General features: G+C 43.3%; 1 protein-coding gene across 6 annotated transcripts in view; it reads right to left on the reverse strand.

Moving 5' to 3' along the window:
• ANO10 (anoctamin 10) overlaps positions 1 to 20,504 on the reverse strand; it is a 184,198-nt gene that overhangs the window by 47,775 nt on the left and 115,919 nt on the right. For 5 of the 6 annotated variants that reach the window (XM_074195593.1, XM_074195594.1, XM_074195596.1 and 2 more), the window contains exon 12: positions 2,745 to 2,861. The exons of the other annotated variant lie outside the window; for it this stretch is intronic. In XM_074195593.1, coding sequence (XP_074051694.1) covers positions 2,745 to 2,861 — 117 coding nt within the window. The remainder of the gene's footprint in view (positions 1 to 2,744; positions 2,862 to 20,504) is intronic. 6 annotated transcript variants of the gene reach the window in all.

Raw genomic sequence — 20,504 nt, forward strand, 5'->3', positions numbered from 1 at the left:
GTGGGTTCAAATCCTACTTCAGACACTCACTGCCTGGGAGACTTTGGGCTGGAAACCCTCTCTTGAGTCTCTGTTTCCTCCTCTATAAAAGGAGGGAACTGGACGAGAGGTCTCCTGGTTTGGTCCCTGTGTTCCTTGATGACCAAGGCCATGGACACTAGGGTGCTGGCTGTTGTTTCCCCCACTGGGATGTTGGACCCTTTGGGGGTCTAAGATATTTCTTCTGAAGTTTGTGGATCTTGTCTGATGGTTTCAAATCTGCTGCTTTGGCAGCCTCTATAAGACGTGAGCCTGAAGGGGTCCTACAGAGGGAGAGCCCCCTTGATTTCACAGCTGAAGGCACTGTACCCAGAGAGGGCACAAGATTTTCTCAAGGTCATGCGACTTTTCACAGACTGTCTTAATCCAGGGTCCTTTCCATGACATTGTTCTTGTTTGTGGTGGGCAAGTTCACCCCAGGGCTGGATGCTGGAGGTTGGTAAGATGGGCATTTTTGACTTTAGGTTCCCTGCCATCTGGACAGGAAGACCACAATATGCCACAGTACCCCTTGCTATTTGGGCTCTTTTATATGACTGAGAATACTGAAATCAATTTAAAAAGGAAAAAAATCAAAAAACTATTTACTGTCTAGGGATGAGCTGTAAAGGTCACTAAACGTAGGTGCTTTGGAGCATTGGAAAACACCCTTAAAAAAAGAAACAATTCTCTTCCTTGATGCTTTCTTTTTAAAAAAAATTCACCTCATTTACTGGCACATGCTGAAGGAACTAAGATCATGGCTGATGTGATATTTAAAAAGGAAAAGATAAAATTGTCATTCCATCCTGGGCAACACCAAAGAATAGAAAATATTGAAACTGAGAAAGACTTAGCAAGAATCAAGGGGAACCTAAGAAGGAAAACAGAGACAGTTCTGCATTTGCCCCTTCTTTTTTTGTTTGTTTGTTTTGTTTTATTTTTAGTTTTTGTGCCCCTCCTTTTTTTTGTTAAATGGCTAGCCTGGGCAGTAAAGGAGACTCCATGAGGAAGAGACAAAGAGACCTTTCCATTGATAAGTTCAGGATGTCTAATTTTTGAAAGGACCTTAAACATAATGTAGGGTGGGCCGGGCAGCCCAGAGTGCCGTCACTGAATGGCCCTGGGCTGCACCTGCTTGGGGTGGGGTGTGGGTGACTCAGACTGGATCAAGCCAAGAGGAAGCAGCTCAGCTGGAGGAATGGGAAGGAATTGGGGGACACATTTCAGGAGGGCCATCATGCTTCAGGGGAACCTGCCTCTGGTCTCCCAGTCTCCCGGGGGGGGTACTTCCTCCCACCTCCTCAAATGCCCTTGCTAACCCTGACACTCAGCCAGGCTCACCATGAGACCCTGGTCACCCTCCTTTTGGAGCATCATTTCCTTAAAGGCCAGGAATGTCTGCTCTGTAGAAATGAATTTTGACAGCACCTGGCCCCTAGCAAATGCTAATAAAAGTTCCTTCATTCCTCCCTTCCTTCCTCCTTCCTTCTCCTTTCTTCCCTGCCTTCCTTCCTTCTCAGCATCCCTATTACTCATTGAGGCTAACCCTTTACACCAACCCCACTCACTGCCATCTGATGTTCAATATTAGATGGAAGATAAGGGGGGAAAGACACTAGAGAACCCTGGGTGGTAGATTTGTTCCAACTTTCAACTTTTATCAATTTCTCAAGACAAGAATTCTGGGTCCCCTTGACAAAGGACATATGCACTCCCTGACAAGGTATGTATAAAGACACTGTTTCTTGGTGTGGACAATGATGGGGAAGCTCACAGCACCCCTGGCCAGGTTGGAATTTGAGTCTTTAGAAGCCCTCAAGCAACAGGTAAGAGAAAGACAGCCCCATGGCTAGGAGCTCAGATTCTCTGGGACAAGCAAAGGGGCAGAAGAAAGGGGGCATCTGAACTCTCACTCTGTCCCTGAAATGCTCTCCAAACTCACAGGGGTGGATGTCCTGTCCTATGCCTTGGGCTGGCTCTGGGCTCTCTGGGCCTTTGCCTTGACCCCATATTTAGACACTGTCCCTCTGGAGATTTGGAGCAAGGATCCTCATCCTCATGTCTCTACTAAAGACGGCCCTCATCTTATGAAATACTGGGCTTCCAGAAGGTTGCTGCCCAGCCTCAGATCTCCCATGCCATGGTCCACCAGGGCATCCTCTTGAAGGCAGCCTAGCCCAGAGAGCACAGCCCTGCTCCTGGCCTGTACCTGAACCTTGAGTGCATCGAACCTGCTGAACTGGTGACAGCCACCATCCTTTGGAAAACAAACTCACGTTGTCAAATGAGAAAAGACTCAATAAGACATCTGAGTCAAGTCTTCATTTCCCACTGCCAGGCCCCCAGCAAGCTGTACCACCAACCAAACAGCAGCCTATGAGCAGCCACCCCCTTCTGAAAATCCCACACCTTTTGTTCCCCAGTTTTTGACTGTCCCACGTTCCTGAATTGGTCTTAACTTTGTAGAATGCCACGGCTCTGTCAGACCAAATAAACAACACACATTTCTTTTCAGAATGACAGCAACAGAGAAATATGAAAGTGAGCATGAATTCTAGGAACAGACAAAGACTAGTATTACATAGGCATAACATAGCAGTTCTTGCTGTTGTTGGGGGGGGGCGGGGAGACAAACCCTTGGATGGACTCTTGGTACTTCTTCAGACCAGCAGAAGTAAGGTCTGAAACAAGAGCTCCTAGCCATGGAGCTGTCTTTCTCTTACCTGCTGCTTGAGGGCTTCTAAAGACTCAAATTCCAACTTGGCCAGTTTCATCTGGATCTCTCGTGGCTTATCGGGGATGACAAAGGCCAGGACAAACTTCAAGGCCAGGAGGGCGTGCTGCCAACAAGAAGAAAGACACCTGTGTTAGGATGCCTTGATATGCCTCAAACTTGAGAAAATGAGATGAGGCGCCCAAGCACTCTGCTGAGCTCCAACCCAATCCTCTCAGTTCTGCCTAATTAGTGCTCTGTGAAGCAGCAAAGATCTACTAACAGGAGACTGCAGAGCTCTCTTCAGCTATCTGAAGGGCATTTGTATGAAAGATGGAGCGGACAATTTCTGCTTGCATGCCAAGCAGGGATAGCAGGGATGGACAGAAGGATGAATGGATGGAAGGATGGCTGGATAGATGGAAGAATGAATGGAAGGATGAATGGAAGGATGAATGGATGAATGGATTGATGGATGGAAGGATGAATGGATTTATGGATGGATGGATAAAAAACATTTATCAAACAATTACTATGTGGTCTGTATGAGGTGCTAGTGATAAAACTACACAATTGAGATAGTTCCTGCCCCCAAGAGGCTTACATTCTGGGATATGAAGAACTTCCTAGTCAAGTGACCCCAAAGTATGAATGGGCTGCCTCAGGAAGTAGTGGGCTCCTTTTCATACCTATATTTACACAGGGCCTGGATGTCAGAGCTGAAGCAGGGACTGTTGTTCAGGTATGTACAACCTCAGAAGTCCCTGTCACTTTGGGATACCTAGAACCCGCCCCTTACTTCAATACAGGACACTGGGATTTGGCATATTCAACAATTACTTCTTTACTCGCTTCCTTTAAAACCAACTTTGGGGGCCGACTAGGTGGCGCAGTGGATAAAGCACCGGCCCTGGAGTCAGGAGTACCTGGGTTCAGATCTGGCTTCAGACACTTCATAATTACCTAGCTGAGTGGCCTTGGGCAAGCCACTTAACCCCATTTGCCTTATAAAAAAACCTAAAAACAAAACAAAACAAAAAACCCCAACTTTGTGTATAAACGATGCAATATGTTGCTTATTTTATCTAAAGATGGCTCATATTCAGAAAAGATCTCTGAGAGACTTTCTTCATTCCAAAATCTATTGCTGCCTTCCAGATTCTCTCTGCATCCTCATCTCCACCTTGTAGAGTCCCAGTCTTCTCCAAGGCCTAGCTCAACTCTTCTCTTCTCTCTAGGGACTTCCCCTCACCCTCGCCATCCTGAAGTACTCTCTTTCCTCTGTCCTTTGATAACCCATAGGACCCTGCTGCTGTCAGTCCATGCCCTTAACAGATGCTTCATAATAGTTGGTGCTTCATTGGGACATTGTGATGAGCCTTTCATTGAGCTACAAAGCTCCATGTAAGTCGGCAGGGCACAGGCAAGTGACAGAATCTAAGAGTGAATTAAGAGACACAGTCTCCAGAATTTAATTCAATTCAAAAAACACTGACTGATCACCTACTTTGTGCCAGAAAGGGGGAGGAGCCAGTCTTGTGATGATCAGACTACCTGTGGAGCACTGTATTTAGTATGGGGTCATATTTTCTTTTCATTAAAAAACACCAAACTTCTCATTGATGGGTTTTTTTTAATACTAGAATAAAATCCCGAGGTAGGCTCCCTCCCTATCATTTACACTATTCAATTTTGACAAGTAACAGAGAAAAAAGGGAAGTAAGTAAGTATGGTGGAAGCCCAGCTGCACCTCCACAGATAGAAGCCCCAACAGAACAGCAACAGCATCTTCTTGAGGTGACCTGCCTCTCAGGGTTGCTTTCATCTCCATGGCTTGGAATCTCTGGTTCTCCTGCCTCTCTTTATTTCAGTCTTCCAAGTTTCTCTGAATTCCTGACATTTCTGACAGCTCAACAACTCACTGCATACAAATATGACAGTTGGTTCTGGAACTACCCAAGTGGGCTCTCAGTGGCTTCAGTTTTTGTTATCTGGGAGGCCATGTCTTAGCAGGCGATATTGCTAGGCAGCAGTGGAGCCAAAGGAGGTTAACCAGGATGGAAGAAAAACTAACGATGGAAGATTATTTGAAAGATCTAAGGATGCTCAGTCCGAGAAATGAGACTTGGTGGGCAGGAATGGTCACAGCACTGTCTTCCACCACATGAAGACTGTTGTATGTTCCATTTGGCAGGAGCAATGGGGCAGGGGGAAGGGTCAGGGAGGATGAATTCAGCTCAATTAAGACTTTTCTAATAATTGGATTTGGCCCAAAGTTTAATGAGGAGCTTCAGGAGGTGGTGGGCTCCCCATCGCTGAATGTATGATTACGTGGGGGAGATGCTATAGAGAAGACACCGAGTTAGGTCTGGGTTGAACCAAGGGGTCTTTGATGTCCCAGACTGCATCTTCTATGTTTTGTATCCCCAAAGGCACCTACTGCAATTTCTTATACATGCATATAAACAAATATTTGTTTACTGATTTCTTTTTTTTTTTAGATTTTTGCAAGGCAAATGGGGTTAAGTGGCTTGCCCAAGGCCACACAGTTAGGTAATTATGAAGTGTCTGAGACCGGATTTGAACCCAGGTACTCCTGACTCCAAGGCTGATGCTTTATCCATTATGCCACCTAGCCACCCCTGTTTACTGATTTCTATACAGTATGACTGATTCTAGTATAGTTGAGGGCAAACCATGTCCCTATGTACATAGAAATATATGATGTCCCTTTTTCACAACTCACAGAAAACCTACCAACTGAGTATTATTTCACAGCACTGGCCTTCTCATGGTGGCCTACTGCATTCTAACATTTGAAAGGTCTAATAATCCTGAGTATTTCTCTTCTGTGTGTGAAGCAAGACAAAGGGCTGCTTTTACTACAGCCTCAGTTGTGCAGAAGCCTAGACGGAACCTTTCCATTTCTAAGAGGCCCTTATGATCCAACACTGACACCCAGAAAAGTCCCAAAAGAAAGAACAAAGCCATGTCTGATAATGTGGGAACTAAAAATAGTGAGAGGCTAGAACAGAAGGCTCTTTAAATCAGGAATTATCACTGAAAAGCCCACAAGAAATAGGCAAGGCAGTAGAGACATGAGGTCCTCTATGAAGAGATGGAGCAGTTAAATGACTAATTGAAAAGAAAGGACGGATAAACAAAAATGAGATGAATCCTTTGTTGCAATATATACTGAGGAGGATTGAGGAAGAAATGCCAAATGGTTTTCTCCTGGGGAAAAGATGAAATATTGAAGGAAATCAGATTCATGACAGAAAAAGTAATTACAAAATTAGAATTACTGAAAAAAGGCAGAAGCCCAAAGCAAAATCGGGCATCTTCCTAGTTTGGGAAGCCAGGAGGAATCTGTCACATGTATTAAATAAGGGCTAAAGTCTACAGGAAAGGAAAAACAGAACTTGGGTTTGATAACCATTCCTGAAAAAGGAACTGGAAAAACACAGATTTGGGTAACAACAAGGAGACAACTAAAAATGAAATCAGAACTGACTGAAATCTAGTCACTGTGGATTTACAAGAAATCATAAAAAAGTAAATCTGATCTAAGTGCCCCAAAGATAAAAAAGAAAAGACAAGAAACCTTGATACAATTTACAAGGAATACCCAGGGGGTGATTCAGATAAGGCTTGTTCTTTCCATTAACATATTTAGAGTTTTATAGGATGTTTGTTCCAATGGAAGCATCAGATAAGGAATAAGGAGAGACTACTGTCTAATTTGCCATGAATACATGATTTTTTCCCCATGGATACATCTAAGGCAACAGCGATGACCAGATTGACAGCTGCCTAACCTTGCCCAGCATCCTTCTATGGGAATGACTTTAGGTTTTCATGACTGCCAATGGACCTCAAGCTGCAACAGGTCCAGTACCCAACATAGGGCCAGCCTGGCTAAACTTTGGAAGGATTATCACCAGAAGATTGGCTATTAGGTGATAAATTATCTTTGACATAATAATTCATGAAATCATCCATTAGGTCATGAACGAACTGTGACCTTCATACGTGGAAAGAGGATTCAACCTCATCTTTTAAATCAATGAAGCAAATCCAACCTAAGAGAAGAACATTTTAAGGACTAAAGGAAGTTTTTTCTAACAGCATCTGTAAAATAGGCTACTGAGGGACCTACTGATTTTTCTAACAACAAAAGTACATCAATTTGCTGTATTATGCTCTCATCTTTACAATGTGCAGAGGCTAATGCTTGGTTCTTTCTTAAAAATTACACTAATGTGTATGAAATACCCTTCAGGAACAGTATGACAGAAGAGAGAGACAGAGAAACGAAGAGAGAGATCTTTAAAAGGAAGGAAGGATGGAAGGAAGGAAGAATAGAAGGAAGAAAGGAAAGATGGAAAGAAGGAAGGAAGGAATGAGAGAAGGAAGGATAGATGAAAGGAAGGAAAGAAGGAGGAAGGAAGGAAGGAAGGAAGGAAGGAAGGAAGGAAGGAAGGAAGGAAGGAAGGAAGGAAGGAAGGAAGGGAGGGAGGGAGGGAAATAAGTTGTTGAGCAGTTCCAGAGGCCATGAACTAGAGCATGTGAAATAAATGAGCAGGCATTACTAGAAACTCATAAAGAGAATTTCAAGTAGCCTACAGTAAGAAGAATTTTTCAGAAAAAAAAAGAATAAGAGGGTGCAGTGTTAATTTAATTTTCCTTTGCTAAGGAAATTTAAGATTAGGTGAAGTCTGGTTGTTTTTCCTTAAACATCATTAAACAAAACAAGATCACTAGTAACATTAAGTGGTGTTTTTTTTTTAAGATTTTAGAGAAGCGGAGCTAAGAATTACTGTAACTTATAAAATGAGAGGAATTGTCCTAGAAATGTCACTTGGCATCTGGCCTGTGAGTGGCCATTGTACTTCCAGCCTGGGCAAGACTCCATTTCAAAAGAAAGAAATGAACACGAGTGATTGAAAGATATTTAGGAAGACTTGTACTAACTGATGGAGAAGGAAGTGAGGTGTATGCAATGGCCACAGCATTGTAAAGGAAAATAGTCCAAGATTTCAAAACTGGGTTCATGAGACAGATGCTGGTGGATGTAGGTGATGAGTGTGGCACACATCTTCAGGCAGGGTCGGCACGTTGAGTTCATTTGCTCATCTATAGATATATATGTCGACTTCTGTCTGTACACTCTCCTTCGGAGCTCAAGCATCCTTAGACCTGGTCACCATTCACCTTTTCTTGCTTGGACTCAGAGCTCTCAGCTACTGCCCAGGAATCACCACTTCTATTCTAAATTCCAAACCAATAACAGAGATCTGAGAGTATCAGATGCATGGAATACAAATACAAAGAAGAACCACCCAGACTCTGTGTAGTGACCTACATACAGAAACAACATGGCACAAGCATTTTTACTAGTTGGGCCTATTAAGGAAACACTTTCCAAGGGGAAGTGGGAATCTGCTCACATTTATGTGAGGAGGAGAGAAGCCCATACAGAGAACTGCTATATTGTGGGCCATCATGGCAACTGTTCATCACGTTCCCTTTATTTAAATCAAATTCCCAGGCTCCCTGCTTGGCCTTCTCTTTTCTCAACCTCTAATGAGAATACATCAGTTAAAAATTCTGAAACCAGAGGAAAAAGAAAGAGTTCCTGTGACTGTGAGAAGACTCTGTGGGAGAGTAGGGAGGGCAAAGAATAATTAAAATACGCCAAAGGTATGTTCCTTTTTATGATGTAGAACAGTCTTCTCTTCTGCCCTCTCACCCCTGCTAAGCCCATTAACCTCAGGGCTATCAAACTCTTGGTGGTCCATGCCCGCCACAAGTGAGCTAATTCTAGGGGTACCATCGACAGTGGCAGCAGCAGCAGCTGTGTTTTGCAACAATGTGTCCCCAGCCCTATGTCTTCTAAAATAGAAAATGCAAATGAAGAGCTTAATTCTCAGAATTCTGAACAGCTAATTTGATTTCTACAGTGGCAAGACGGCAGCAAATGTCTTCCATTCCCAAGCTAGTGTCCACTGAATAGAAAAACACAAGCAAAAGCATCCCCTGCTGATTAACAGGCCAATTTCATGCCACATGCCAATTAAGAATGAATGATTAATGGAATGGCAGACAGAAAAACCTGAACGGAAAAGCCAGTCATGGAGCGCTATAGCACGGAGCAGAAAAGGGCCAGTGTATGCAGGTAGATGGGTGTCACAAACTGCCTCTGTCTGCACTAACAGATTAGACCTGAGCCCTCTCTTGGAGGATTAGGGATCTGATGACATTCTGGGAAGATTCCCCTCAGTGAGTTCAGCCCACGGCCCAGAGAGCTGGCTTGGGATGGGTACCAGAAAGCTCCAGGGTAGGACAAGCTCAACCCAGGATGCTTCCTATCCTGGTGTGAGAAGCAGACTGCTCCTGGACCATGTGGAACCGAACCAGTCATGGTCTCTTTCCAAGAGGGTGGCCCCAAGTTATTCTAAGTGTTATGAGAAGAACTCTAAAGGGAATGTCTCAGGGAAGTCCAATGAAACAGAGCAGGTTATTATTTAAAAAGTTAATCTTAAATATACTGATTTTAGGGGATAATAAAGTCAGATTAATAAGAAATTCAACATTGAAAACATAAAGAAAATATGCCATTTCTTTGGCCACTCCTATAACACCTTTATAATTGAATTGTACTTTATTTTTTCAATTAATTAACAAATATTTATCAAGTGCTCTGAGATACCACCTCACACCTCTCAGATTAGCTAACATGACTAAAAAGGAACATGATCAATGTTGGAGGAGATGTGGGAAAACTGGGACATTAATGCACTGGTGGTGGAGGGCAATTTGGCACTATGCCCAAAGGCCCAAGAAGACTGTGCCTACCCTTTAATCCAGCAATACCACTACCTAAGAGATCATAAAAAGGGGCACAAAACATTCACAGAAGCTCTGTTTGTGGTGGTAAAGAATTAAAAATGGAGCGGAGGCCCTTCAAGTGGGGAACAGCTGAACAAGTCATGGTAAATGAAGATAAATGGAATGCTACCCTGCTGTAAGAGATGACGAGCAGAACAGTTTCAGAAAAACCTGGGAAGACTTACTTGAACTTATGTAAAGTGACATGAGCAGAACCAGGACACTATACACAGTAAGAACAATGCTGTGTGATAATCATGTGATCTAAGGCAATTGCAAAAGACTCATATGGCACATGCCATCCAGAGAAGGGCATCTGAATGCTGTGATGGAATCTGAATGTGGAGGAAAGAAAACTACGTTTCACTTTTTTGTGTGGTATTTGCTTTTTGTTCTATTTCTTCTTTCACAGCATGAAAAATGTGGAAATATGTTTTACATCATTAGACAAGCTTAACCCATATCAGATTATTTACTGTCTTGATGAGGGAGGATAAAAATTTGGAACTCAAAATTTTATTAAAAATGATTCTTAAAAATTGTCTTTATGTGTAATCGGAAAAAGCTATCATTAAAAGTAAAAATGCTTCTACTATGTGACAGAGGACACATAGTGAACAAGTTGAACAGGAAGGGGACCCCCCCCACCTAGAAATTTACAATCCAGATGAATCCAATCCTGGTCAGAATGTGGACTGCACATGAGATATGAGATGTCTAGAGGAGCAAGATGCTACTTGCCTAAAAGGGGTTGAAGGATGGGCAGGATCTCCACAGGCAGGGGGACAGCACCCCAGGAAAAAGCAGCCAAATGCAGGTAGTGTTGGTTCCCCCAAACAGTCCAGCTCTGAAGAGAGAGAAGTAGCAGGGCCTGAAGACTGTGTGTCTGTGTGTGTGTGTGTGTGTGTGTGTGTGTGTGTGTGTGTGTGTGGTGTGCTCGCGTGCATGCATGCCATGCTCAAAAGCATGCCTTTATTTGTGAGTCAGTGGGAGCACTATGATTAAAATAAGATTTCTTGGGCACATCAGTGGAAGAAGAGATCCAAGGCCTGTGTCAGGAGACTTGGGCAAATACCTGGGGAAATATGAAGGAAGGAGCAAGGAGAAGAATGGAGTCAGGAGGTCCAGACATCTCAGATATCAAATGGATGGAACTTGGTCACTGATGAGATAAGGAGGGAGAGGGATGGGAGGAACAGAAAATATCCCTCCTAAGGAAAGGAGAGAATCCATCATCATTCCAGCTGAAGGGGCCAGTGGGAGGTTGCTTTCGAGGCTGAGGGTCTGCGACTCACTCCTTGGGATGGCTCAAGATCAACTCTGGGCTGGATATGACAGCGCAGGGAGGGTGTGTTCTCTGGAGCAGGTTCCTATTCAAAAGGGGTTTGTTTTCTTTTTCTAACATTTATTTGTGATCAAGGTGACAAATTGAAACAACGGAGTTTCTGGTAACATTTCTCGTAGGAAATCCTGGCGTGCTTCACTGATGTGAGTTTCTCAGCCTAGTATTTGAGGCCCCTGGGCCTGGCTCCCACCTTGCTAACTAGCCAAAATTTATCTGACTTCCAGCCCTGCAGGTACTTCATCCAGGACGAGGCACTGGCCATTCCCTGAACTGGTCACTCTCTTTCCTGTCTCTGGCCATTCCCTAAAGCCCTGGCTAGGCATGGAAGGCCTCCCTCCTCCTCTCCTGAGATCTCCACAATCTTTCTTCTCCTTCTGGGTCCCATGCTCCCCTCCTATGTCCATGTCCCTGGTAGGGAGGGGAGCATGCCTGCTGAAGTGCTGGCTCTGTGGGCCCGCTTCAGCCCTGCCTTGATGTTCTAGCATCCAACACCCCTCTACCAAGTGCTTGATAAATAAGGGAGAGTTCTTTCAGTATCTGTCACGTCAGAGGTTTCAGTCATTTCTCAGTCTTGTTGGCTCTTGGGGGTCTCATCTGGGGCTTTCTGGGCAGCCTGAGGGCAGTCATTTGCCATTTCCTTCTCCGGCTCATTTTATAGAGGAGGACCCGGAGGCAAACAGGTTGAGTGATTTGCCCAGGGTCACACAGTCTGTGTCTGAGGTCAGATTTGAACTGAGGAAGATGAATCTTCCTTACTCTAGGCTCAGTGCCCTATCCACTGGACCACCTGGATGTCTAGCAAATACTGTGGCCCTAGGTTCAAATCCTATCTTGGCTAAGTTCCATATGAGGCAAATCATCTGATTTCCTGGGCCACCCCATAAAATGAGGGCAGGGAAGGAGCCAGACACTCTGTGATCTCCTTCCATTCTAGACTTTATGGGTATCAGATAGATAAGAGTACACAGACAGACAGACAGACAGATAGATATAGTAATACATATGTATGTGTGCATATGCAAACATATGTATGTGGGTATGTATGTATATGAATTTTAATTTAAAAACTGTTGCTGCTATCATGGAGGATCTCTGAGTTAGAGCTAGAACAGGTCTTCTAAGTCACTGTGTCCAATCCACTAATCTACCAAAAAGGAAAGGGGCCCAGAGACTGGGCTTGCCCAGGGGATTGACTTACCCAAAGCACCCTGTCAGTAGTAGCAGAGTTGGACATGAATGTGTCTCCTTTATCCCTGGCCCTGATCCTCTAATAGAGAACCTATGCCATCTTAGGAGCTTTGGGGGGCCTTATGACATGCAAACACCATGTGGGGAAAGTTATTTCTTTGAAGAAATCAACTGATGTCCCTAAAATACTAAGCTCGATGGGCTTTAATAAGAAGAGTTTCCGGTAGCAGTGAAAGACCAGGGCCCCCTCCCCTCTCTCTGACAGGGACCAATTTCTTTATTTTGGCTACTACTCGCCTTCTAGCTCAACGAGATGTTCTTCGACAGGTTGTCATTTCAAACACTGAGGCTTTAAGGAAACCGCCTCTGGCTCCCTTCCTGACCTCGGGTGGCCAGACCCCGTCAGCTTCCCAGATGGAGCCTCGTTCCAGGAAATGAAAGCTTTCCGTGTCATTTTCTAAAGTACACTGGGGCCATCAGCCATTCCCTGGGTGATGGATGACCAAAAGGTCTGGCTTAGCCCAGCCCTGGAATTCATTACCCCAGACAAAACTAATTTGTAGAGAAGCTGAGTCTGAGCGGCAGCCACAGTGACCTTGCTGCGGGCCGTGCGAGGCTGCACCTGTCTCTGTCTTGGACACAACAATGACGGGAGGCACAGCTTGGACAACTCTGTACTTGATCCCTGTCTCCTGAAGCAAAACATCACAGAGATATTCCATGAACCGCAGCTTCACCATGTGGCTTCGACAGACGATCCAACGTATGCAGACCCCATGGTGCCGCCTTCAGAGAGGCATGCTTTGTTTCACGCATCATACGCACATCCTGAAAAAGTTCTGATCCTGGCAAGAGCGAGTTAACCATTCAGTTCCAAAACAGATCATCAGAAGATGAAGCTCAACTTTCCCAAAATATGGACGGCTCTCCGCTCCATGACATGGGGGGGGGGGGAGGGACTGGACTGGGACGAGCTAAAAAAAAGGAGGGGTCTGAGGGGAGATTGGAATCCACTCAAAGCTGACCTCTCAGACCTTCATCCTTTAGCTTTGTGACAGGCTGCCTTCCTCTCCAGCCTCAGTTTCTTCCTCTGTAAAATGGAGATGGCTAAGATGATCTCTAATGTCTGCTCATCTGCAACACAAAGGAAAAGTTCATTTCCTTCTGTGTCAAGTGAGGGGGTCAGAGCAGATATCTCTGAGGTCATCCCTTCTGGTCCTCCCCCTAAATTGTTGGCACCCTCCTGCCTGGGGCCTCCTGGTCCTGGAACCTCTGTCCACCATGCAATCCCTTCTCCCACTGGGAGGGGCTGAGCAGGCTGAACAACTTGCCCCAGCAGGGGCACTCCCCCATGCTTTTCAGTCCTCTTCATGTCCTGTTTTCTTCCATTAGAATATAAGCTTCTTGGAGATGGCAGAGAGAAACCAGGAGAAGATGGAGGAGAGAAACCAGGAAAAGATGGTGGAGAGAAATCACAATTTCTGTTAAGTGCTCCTGAATTTTTCTTAGAACCAACATTAATCAAGTCTCTTAAGTGATTATGGAGTGACAGAAAACAAAAAAAGATCCATGGCAGAGAACAGAAATACAGAACTCAGGCAGCAGGGTGAGGTGGGGACTAACCTGAGATCCTCAGCTGTAAGAGCAGAGGCTTTGGAGTTAGGACTTGGCTGCATGGTAGAGGGCTCCAGCATGCTGGGGAAGCTCCAGCAAGGGTGCCCAGGACCCATATTCCACCTGTGTGGTGGGTCTGGACAACTGGATTCTAGCTGTGAGCCTCTGGTGTTCCTAAGCTGGAAGGAAGATCTGGCGTCCTGGCATAAACAGCCTAGAGATGGCCCCAGTATTCCTACTTCCCCAACAGCCCAGGGCAGCTGTCCCCAGCACTGATAGATAGATGGCCTAGAGAGAAAGCCTCAGGTGTCCCTTACCAGTCAGGCCACTGAGCAGCCCTCACAAGTTCCTAACATCAACAGCCCAAGGCAGTCAGCAAGCCTCAACCCCAAAGGCTGAGAACCTTGAGATAGGTGACAAATCTCAAAATGAATTAAGAAAGCCAGAGAAAAGCAGGGTCTGCTGAAAATTGCCTTGGTGATAAGGAGGGGGGAAACACAAGTTCAGAAAAGGAGAGCAGAAGGGGTGCTCCATGTGAAGCTATGGAGGAGAATATGAATTGGTCTCCAGCCCAGAAACACTTCTAAGAACTCAGAAAGGATTTTTAAAATCAAATGGAAAAATTGGGAAAAGAAATGAAGAGAAAATTAACATCTTGCAACAAAAAGTGACAGAAGAAAACAAATCCTTTAAAAATACCATTGGAGGGGCAGCTAGATGGCACAGTGGATACAGCACCAGCCCAGGAATCAGTAGTAATCTGGAGAGAAACTGGTCTCAGATACTTAATAATTATCTAGGTGTGTGGTCTTGGGCAAGACACTTAACCCCCATTGCCTTGCAAAAACCTAAAAAAAAATACAGTTAGAAAAATATAACAGCTCCTTAAAAAAGAGAGCTGATCAAATGGGAAAGGAGACACAAAGGCTAAATGAAGAAGTACATCCTTGAGAAATAGAAAAGAACTAATGGAAGCTAATGATTTCATGAGAAACCAAGAATCTGTTAAACAAAATTTTAAAAATGAAAAAATGTAAAATACCTCACTGGTAAAAAAAGGAAAAAAAACTGACCTGGAAAATAGATCCAGGATAGATAATTGAAAAATGAACGAACTACCTGAAAGCCATGATTTAAAAAAAAAAGCCTAAATTCCATTCTTCAGGAAGTCATCAAGGAGAACTGCCCCTGACATCTTGGAACCAGAGGGTAGAAAAGACATCTAAAGGATCCAGCACTTACCTCCTGAAAGGGATCCCAAAATGAAAATGGCAAGGAATATTGTGGTCAAACTGCAGAATTATAAGATCAAGAAGAAAACCTTGCAAGCAGCCAGAAAGAAGGAATTCAAATACCAAGGAACTACAGTTGGGATTACACAGCACCTGGCTGCATCAACATTAAAGGATCAAAGGACTCGGAATATGATATTACGGAGGTTAGGGAGCTTGGATCACAACCAAGAATCAACTCCCCTGCAAAACTGAGCATACTTTTTCTGGGAAAAGATGATCACTTAACGAAATAGGTGACTTTCAATTTTTCCTGATGCTGAACAGAAAATCTGATCTTCTGATAGGAGACTCAAGAGATGCATGAAAGGCAAGCAGGGGAAAAGAAAAAGACTGCTATTCAATAAGATTAAACTGGTTACATTCCTATCTGAGTAAAAAAATTCTCAAAACTCTTGAGAATTATATCTATGAGAGGGAGTATACTTAGGCTAAAGGTATGGACATAAATTGATTTTGATGGAATGATTTTAAAAATTAAATCATTAAATGGCAGGGGGTTTGTAAGGAGACTGGAGATTGCTCTCGTTTTCTGGAAGCAAATTACATCACATGAAGAGGCACAAAGGTCATATTGAGCATAGGGAAAGAGAGGACAGGGTGAGAACTGCTTGAATCTTGCTGTCAATGGATTTGTCTTAAAGAAGAATTATAAATGTACTTTTACCCTTCAAGTACAAGAATGAGAAAGGCAGGGGAAGGGAAGGAGGGACTAATAGAAGAAAGAAGGGGAAAAGGAAAAGAGGGAAGAAAAGGGAGGGTGGCTGATAAAAGGGGGACAGATTGAGAAAGGTGATATTCAGAAATAAAACACTGGTGTAGAGGGATGAGGTGAAAGCGGGGTGGAGTATAAATGGAGGAGAGAGAGCAAACAAGGGAAGAATAATTCTAACTATGACTGTAAATGGAATGAACTCTTGGAATAAAATGGAAGCAGATAAGAGTGGATTAAAAAACAATCTACAACATATTATAAGAAATGCATTTGAAGCAGAGAGTAAAGGCAAAAGGCTGGAGCAGAATCTATTATGCTTCAACTGAAGAGAAAAGAGCAGGGGTAGCAATCCTCATTTCAGACAAAGCAATTTCAAAAATAAGTTTCATTAAAAGAGAAGGAAACATCCTCCTTCTAAAGGGTATGGTAGACAATGAAGTAATTTCAATATAACCATGCATGCACCAAGCAGTATAGCATCTAAATTCTCAGAGGAGTGCTGAATGACTTATAGGAAGACATAGACAGCAAAACTCTACTGGAGGAGACCTCCACCTCCCTCTCTCAGAATTAGATAAATCTAACTGTAAAAGATATAAGGAGGAGGCTAAGGAGGTGAATAGAATGTTAGAAAACTTAGATATGACAGACCTCTGGAGAAAACTGAACACACAGAGAAAGGAATGTCCTTTTTTCTCTTTGGAACATGGTACCTACCCCAAAACTGAACATGTATCAGGGCATAAAAACTTCGTCATCAAATGCAGAAAGGCAGAACTATTGAATGCATCCTTTTCAGATCATGATGTAATAAAAATTACATGCAATAAAGGGCCATGGAGAGATAGAACTAAAATTGTTAACTAAACCGAATTTTAAAGAATGAGTGGGTCAACCAAGATAATTTCATCTAAGGTGATGACAGTAAGGAGAGAAAACATACAAAAACTTGTGGGAAACAGCCAAAGTAGTTATTAAGGAAAATATTGTATCGCTAAATGTTTATATGAATAAAATAGAGAAAGAGATCAATAACTTGGTGGGAGAGGGGGAGGGGAGGCATCACCCATGTGATGAAAGGAGATGAGATTTTACCCCAAAAGCCACATTAGCTTGTGCTTCAAAATACATTGTCCATGAACTGAAGTGAAGGCTATGGATGGAACCGAACTGAAGCCCAGATGCATGCCCACCTTCCCCTGACCATACAGACTGGAGGTTCACTGCAAAAACCAGTTTGGTCAGGGAAGGCTTTGAGTCTTGATGAAAGGAAAAAGTAGATTTATGGGCTGCAAGTTTTTGAACAGTCTTTGGAAAATGGAGAATCAAGGACATCCAGGAGCAAAATAGAGGAAATGGGGTTGATTTCCACCCCCTAAATTAGGATAGAATCTCTTTTACAGAACTCCATTCTCACTGCATGGAACATTAGATTTCTATGGAAGAAAGTTTAGGAAATACATGTTTGAATTAGGAAAGAAATCAATATGTGAGTTTTTAGTCCATTTTTCACTTCCAATCCAAGACCTACCTTATCAATCAACTCAATTAATGAGCATTTCTTAAGTACTGACCATGTTCCAGGCACGCTATTATAGACTACACAGAAAATAAAAACTGCCTCTGCCCTCCAACTTCTTTCTTTAAGGCCTCCCTGGGTTGTTGAAGGTTCTACCTTCCCTTCATGCTGATGCCCTCCTCCTCTGATTAATCCTTGTTCCCATACTGTCTCCCCTGTCACTAGACTGTGAGCTTCTGCCTGACAGTGCAGACTCTTCATAAATGCATGTTGGCTTGCCTTGCTGACGCCAGCAGAATGCCATCTCTGGCTATGAGGAAGACTATCATCTCAGGAACAGGTTGAGACTGCTTTCAAAGGATCACCCAGTGACACTCCTCATCAGGAGATTGGCCATGGCAATTCATTAAACAAAAAATAACACAAATGGTTTCCATGTCCCCTTGCTTCTATCCTAGCAGGAACAGACAGTACTAAAAATCACAACCTGTAGACCATCTATCATCGGTTATACAAAGTAATTCAAGAGAGAGAGGTCAGTAACAATGGAGGGACCAGGAAAGGCTAGGATGCTCAAAGGTGGAGGGGACCAGGGGAGTATCTCAGTCACAGAGGGCAAAGGTTCGCAGGTGGGGGGAGAGAATTTTGTGTGCAGGAAATGGCGCAGACATTTGATGGAAGGAGATGAAGAGAAGGAATAGGAGCTAAGACAGGAAAGGCAAGAGTGATTGGCTTAATGGAGCACTTCAACACACACATATTTAGACACACAGATATGTATGTATATGTTACATTGGAAAACTCCAGGTATTATCATTTTATAGACAAGGTCAAAGGACACAGAGAAGAGGAGGGTCTTACTTAAGGACACAGAGACAGTAAATCTGAAGGGTGAGATTTGAACTCAGGTCCCTGAGTCCAGTCCAACACTGTGTTGATTTGGTCATTCTAATAGGACTCATGCCCATCTGAGGGCCTTATATTTTAGCTTAGAGACACTAGGGCACTGGTATACCTTTCTGAGCAGAGGATTGATGCTGTCAGATGTATATTTAAGAAATATGAGTTGGACGGCTAAGTGGGAGAGAAGACAGCAATGACTGCTGTAAGAAGGGGTCAGACATGAGCGATGCTGAGTCATTTGGTGAATGCATTATATGGTCTTGAGGACCCCCAGAATGAACACGAAAGGCATAGGTAGGCCATAAACTGTACAGGTGAGGGCAAGTACAAGACCAGGCAGGTCAAAGAGATCCTGGGTTGTATGAAGAAATGTGGGATGGAGGTGTATCAGGTGTCAGAAATCTCAGATGAGAGATTTCTCCCTCTTATCAATGACTTTCAAATGGCTGACAGATCACTCAGTTAAATTGATTTCACCTCACCCAGCTCTAATCAAAGGCACAGGAAGGCATGTATCAAGATAGGAACCTTGTGTGATTTCTTTCATGACATATCACATCTTAGCAAGATCTGCAGGCTTTTGCCTCCCTCCACTTTTGCTATAAGCATCTCTACTGAAAGAGGATGTCTGAAAAGTACATTAAAAATCATCTGTAATTTGCAGTTAAATAAAAGGCAGCCCCATAGAACTTAGGGGTCATCTCATCTTGCCCCGCATTTTCAGATAAGGAGCTGGGCACCCAGAGAAAGGGACTTGATGCACAGGAAACAATCAATTGGGTCAGCATTTGAACCCTGGGCTTTGCACATAAGTCCAGTGTTCATCCCACAACTGATAAAGTGCTTAGGGGATGGAGGTTTGGATTTGGAGCTGAGAAGATAAAACACCAGAAGAAATTCTCTTTGGAAGAGTGGAATAGCATTCATTTCTTTCTGTGCCTATCTGTGCCTCTTCATCCTCCTGTTAAGAGGCCCCAATGGTCATTCTGCAGCCAACCTCAGTATCCTGAAGTATTGGGGGGCAGAAAGGCCTAGGATCTTTTAACTGCTCCTGCCCACAATGCCCCCAGTCTAGAACTGTTTTAGAGGGCCATGTTCATGTTGGGGAAAGGCTTTTTCTGAGAAGTTCGAATACTGCCCCTGCTACTTACTACTTGTGTTATCTCACATAACTGACATCTGAGTCCCTGGGACTCAATTTCCCCATTTGTAAGATGGGGGTTATTACTTCATCTAGGAGGATCAATAAAAGTTATTTTGCAAACTTTGCTTTCAGCTTATCAAGCAAATCATAGGATCAGACTGAAAGCTGGACTTGAGAGGACATTCTGTTCTGTGTCATCTTCTACCTTCTTCACATCCAACTTCCTTTGCTATCGCCCCCTACTCTCTCCCCATGATCTTAGTCTCTGACAAAAAAGGTGACTTCTCATTGGACAGTCATTTCAAAAGCCTTCTTAGATAAGACCACCCAACCCACTGACAAATAATCAAATCTTCCAAACAACAGGAGACTCCAGTTTCTCCCAAGACAACACTCCTAAAGAGAGCTGCCCTCAAAGATAATATCTGTAAAGCATTTGGCAATGTCTGGAGGTTAATAAATGCCTATTTCCTTCTTCTCACCTTTCCTTTCTCCCCTCTTTCTTTCCTTCCTTTCTCCTTTTCTTCCTTCCCTTTTCCTGTCTTTCTTTCCTTTCCTTCTTTCTGCTTCCTGCCCTTCCTTCGTATCTTCCTACTCCCCTTCCTCCCTTTCTTCTTTCTACTGGTAAAATAGCAGGTCTAGACTGAAAAAAAAAAGATGAATTCCAAGTGAGTTCATTGGTTTAAGAACATTTCAGAAAATATTTTCTGGGATCTAGTCTCTAACCCTATACTCTCAAATGAGATATAGACATACATACATACAAACTGTATTCACACACCCACATGTATATGTATATGTGTATATATATATCCTTTACTGCTGCTACTGACTTGCAAAAGGTGAAATGAGAAATTAAATTTAGCAAAGGGGACAAACCTGAGTAAAAATAAAACTTCATTTCTTTCCTATTTGCTACAAGCTTAAATCTAAGAAGTAGTTTAAAAATAAGCTAAGGTTAATATCTCACTTTGAGTATTTGGATCAAATACATTTTCCACTTAATCAAAAGCTAAGTAGATAACTTTTTATTTCAATTTTTAAAGAAAATTTCTGAAACATATTAAGATTTTTTCCCCCCATAAGGCCCTGGATTTTACACTAGAAGCTCTGATTTCAAACCCAGATTTTGGTACTTAATCTCATCCTGTCTTTTAGT

The sequence above is a fragment of the Macrotis lagotis genome, chromosome 7 (genome assembly GCF_037893015.1).
Source record: "Macrotis lagotis isolate mMagLag1 chromosome 7, bilby.v1.9.chrom.fasta, whole genome shotgun sequence".
Classification (NCBI taxonomy): domain Eukaryota; kingdom Metazoa; phylum Chordata; class Mammalia; order Peramelemorphia; family Peramelidae; genus Macrotis; species Macrotis lagotis.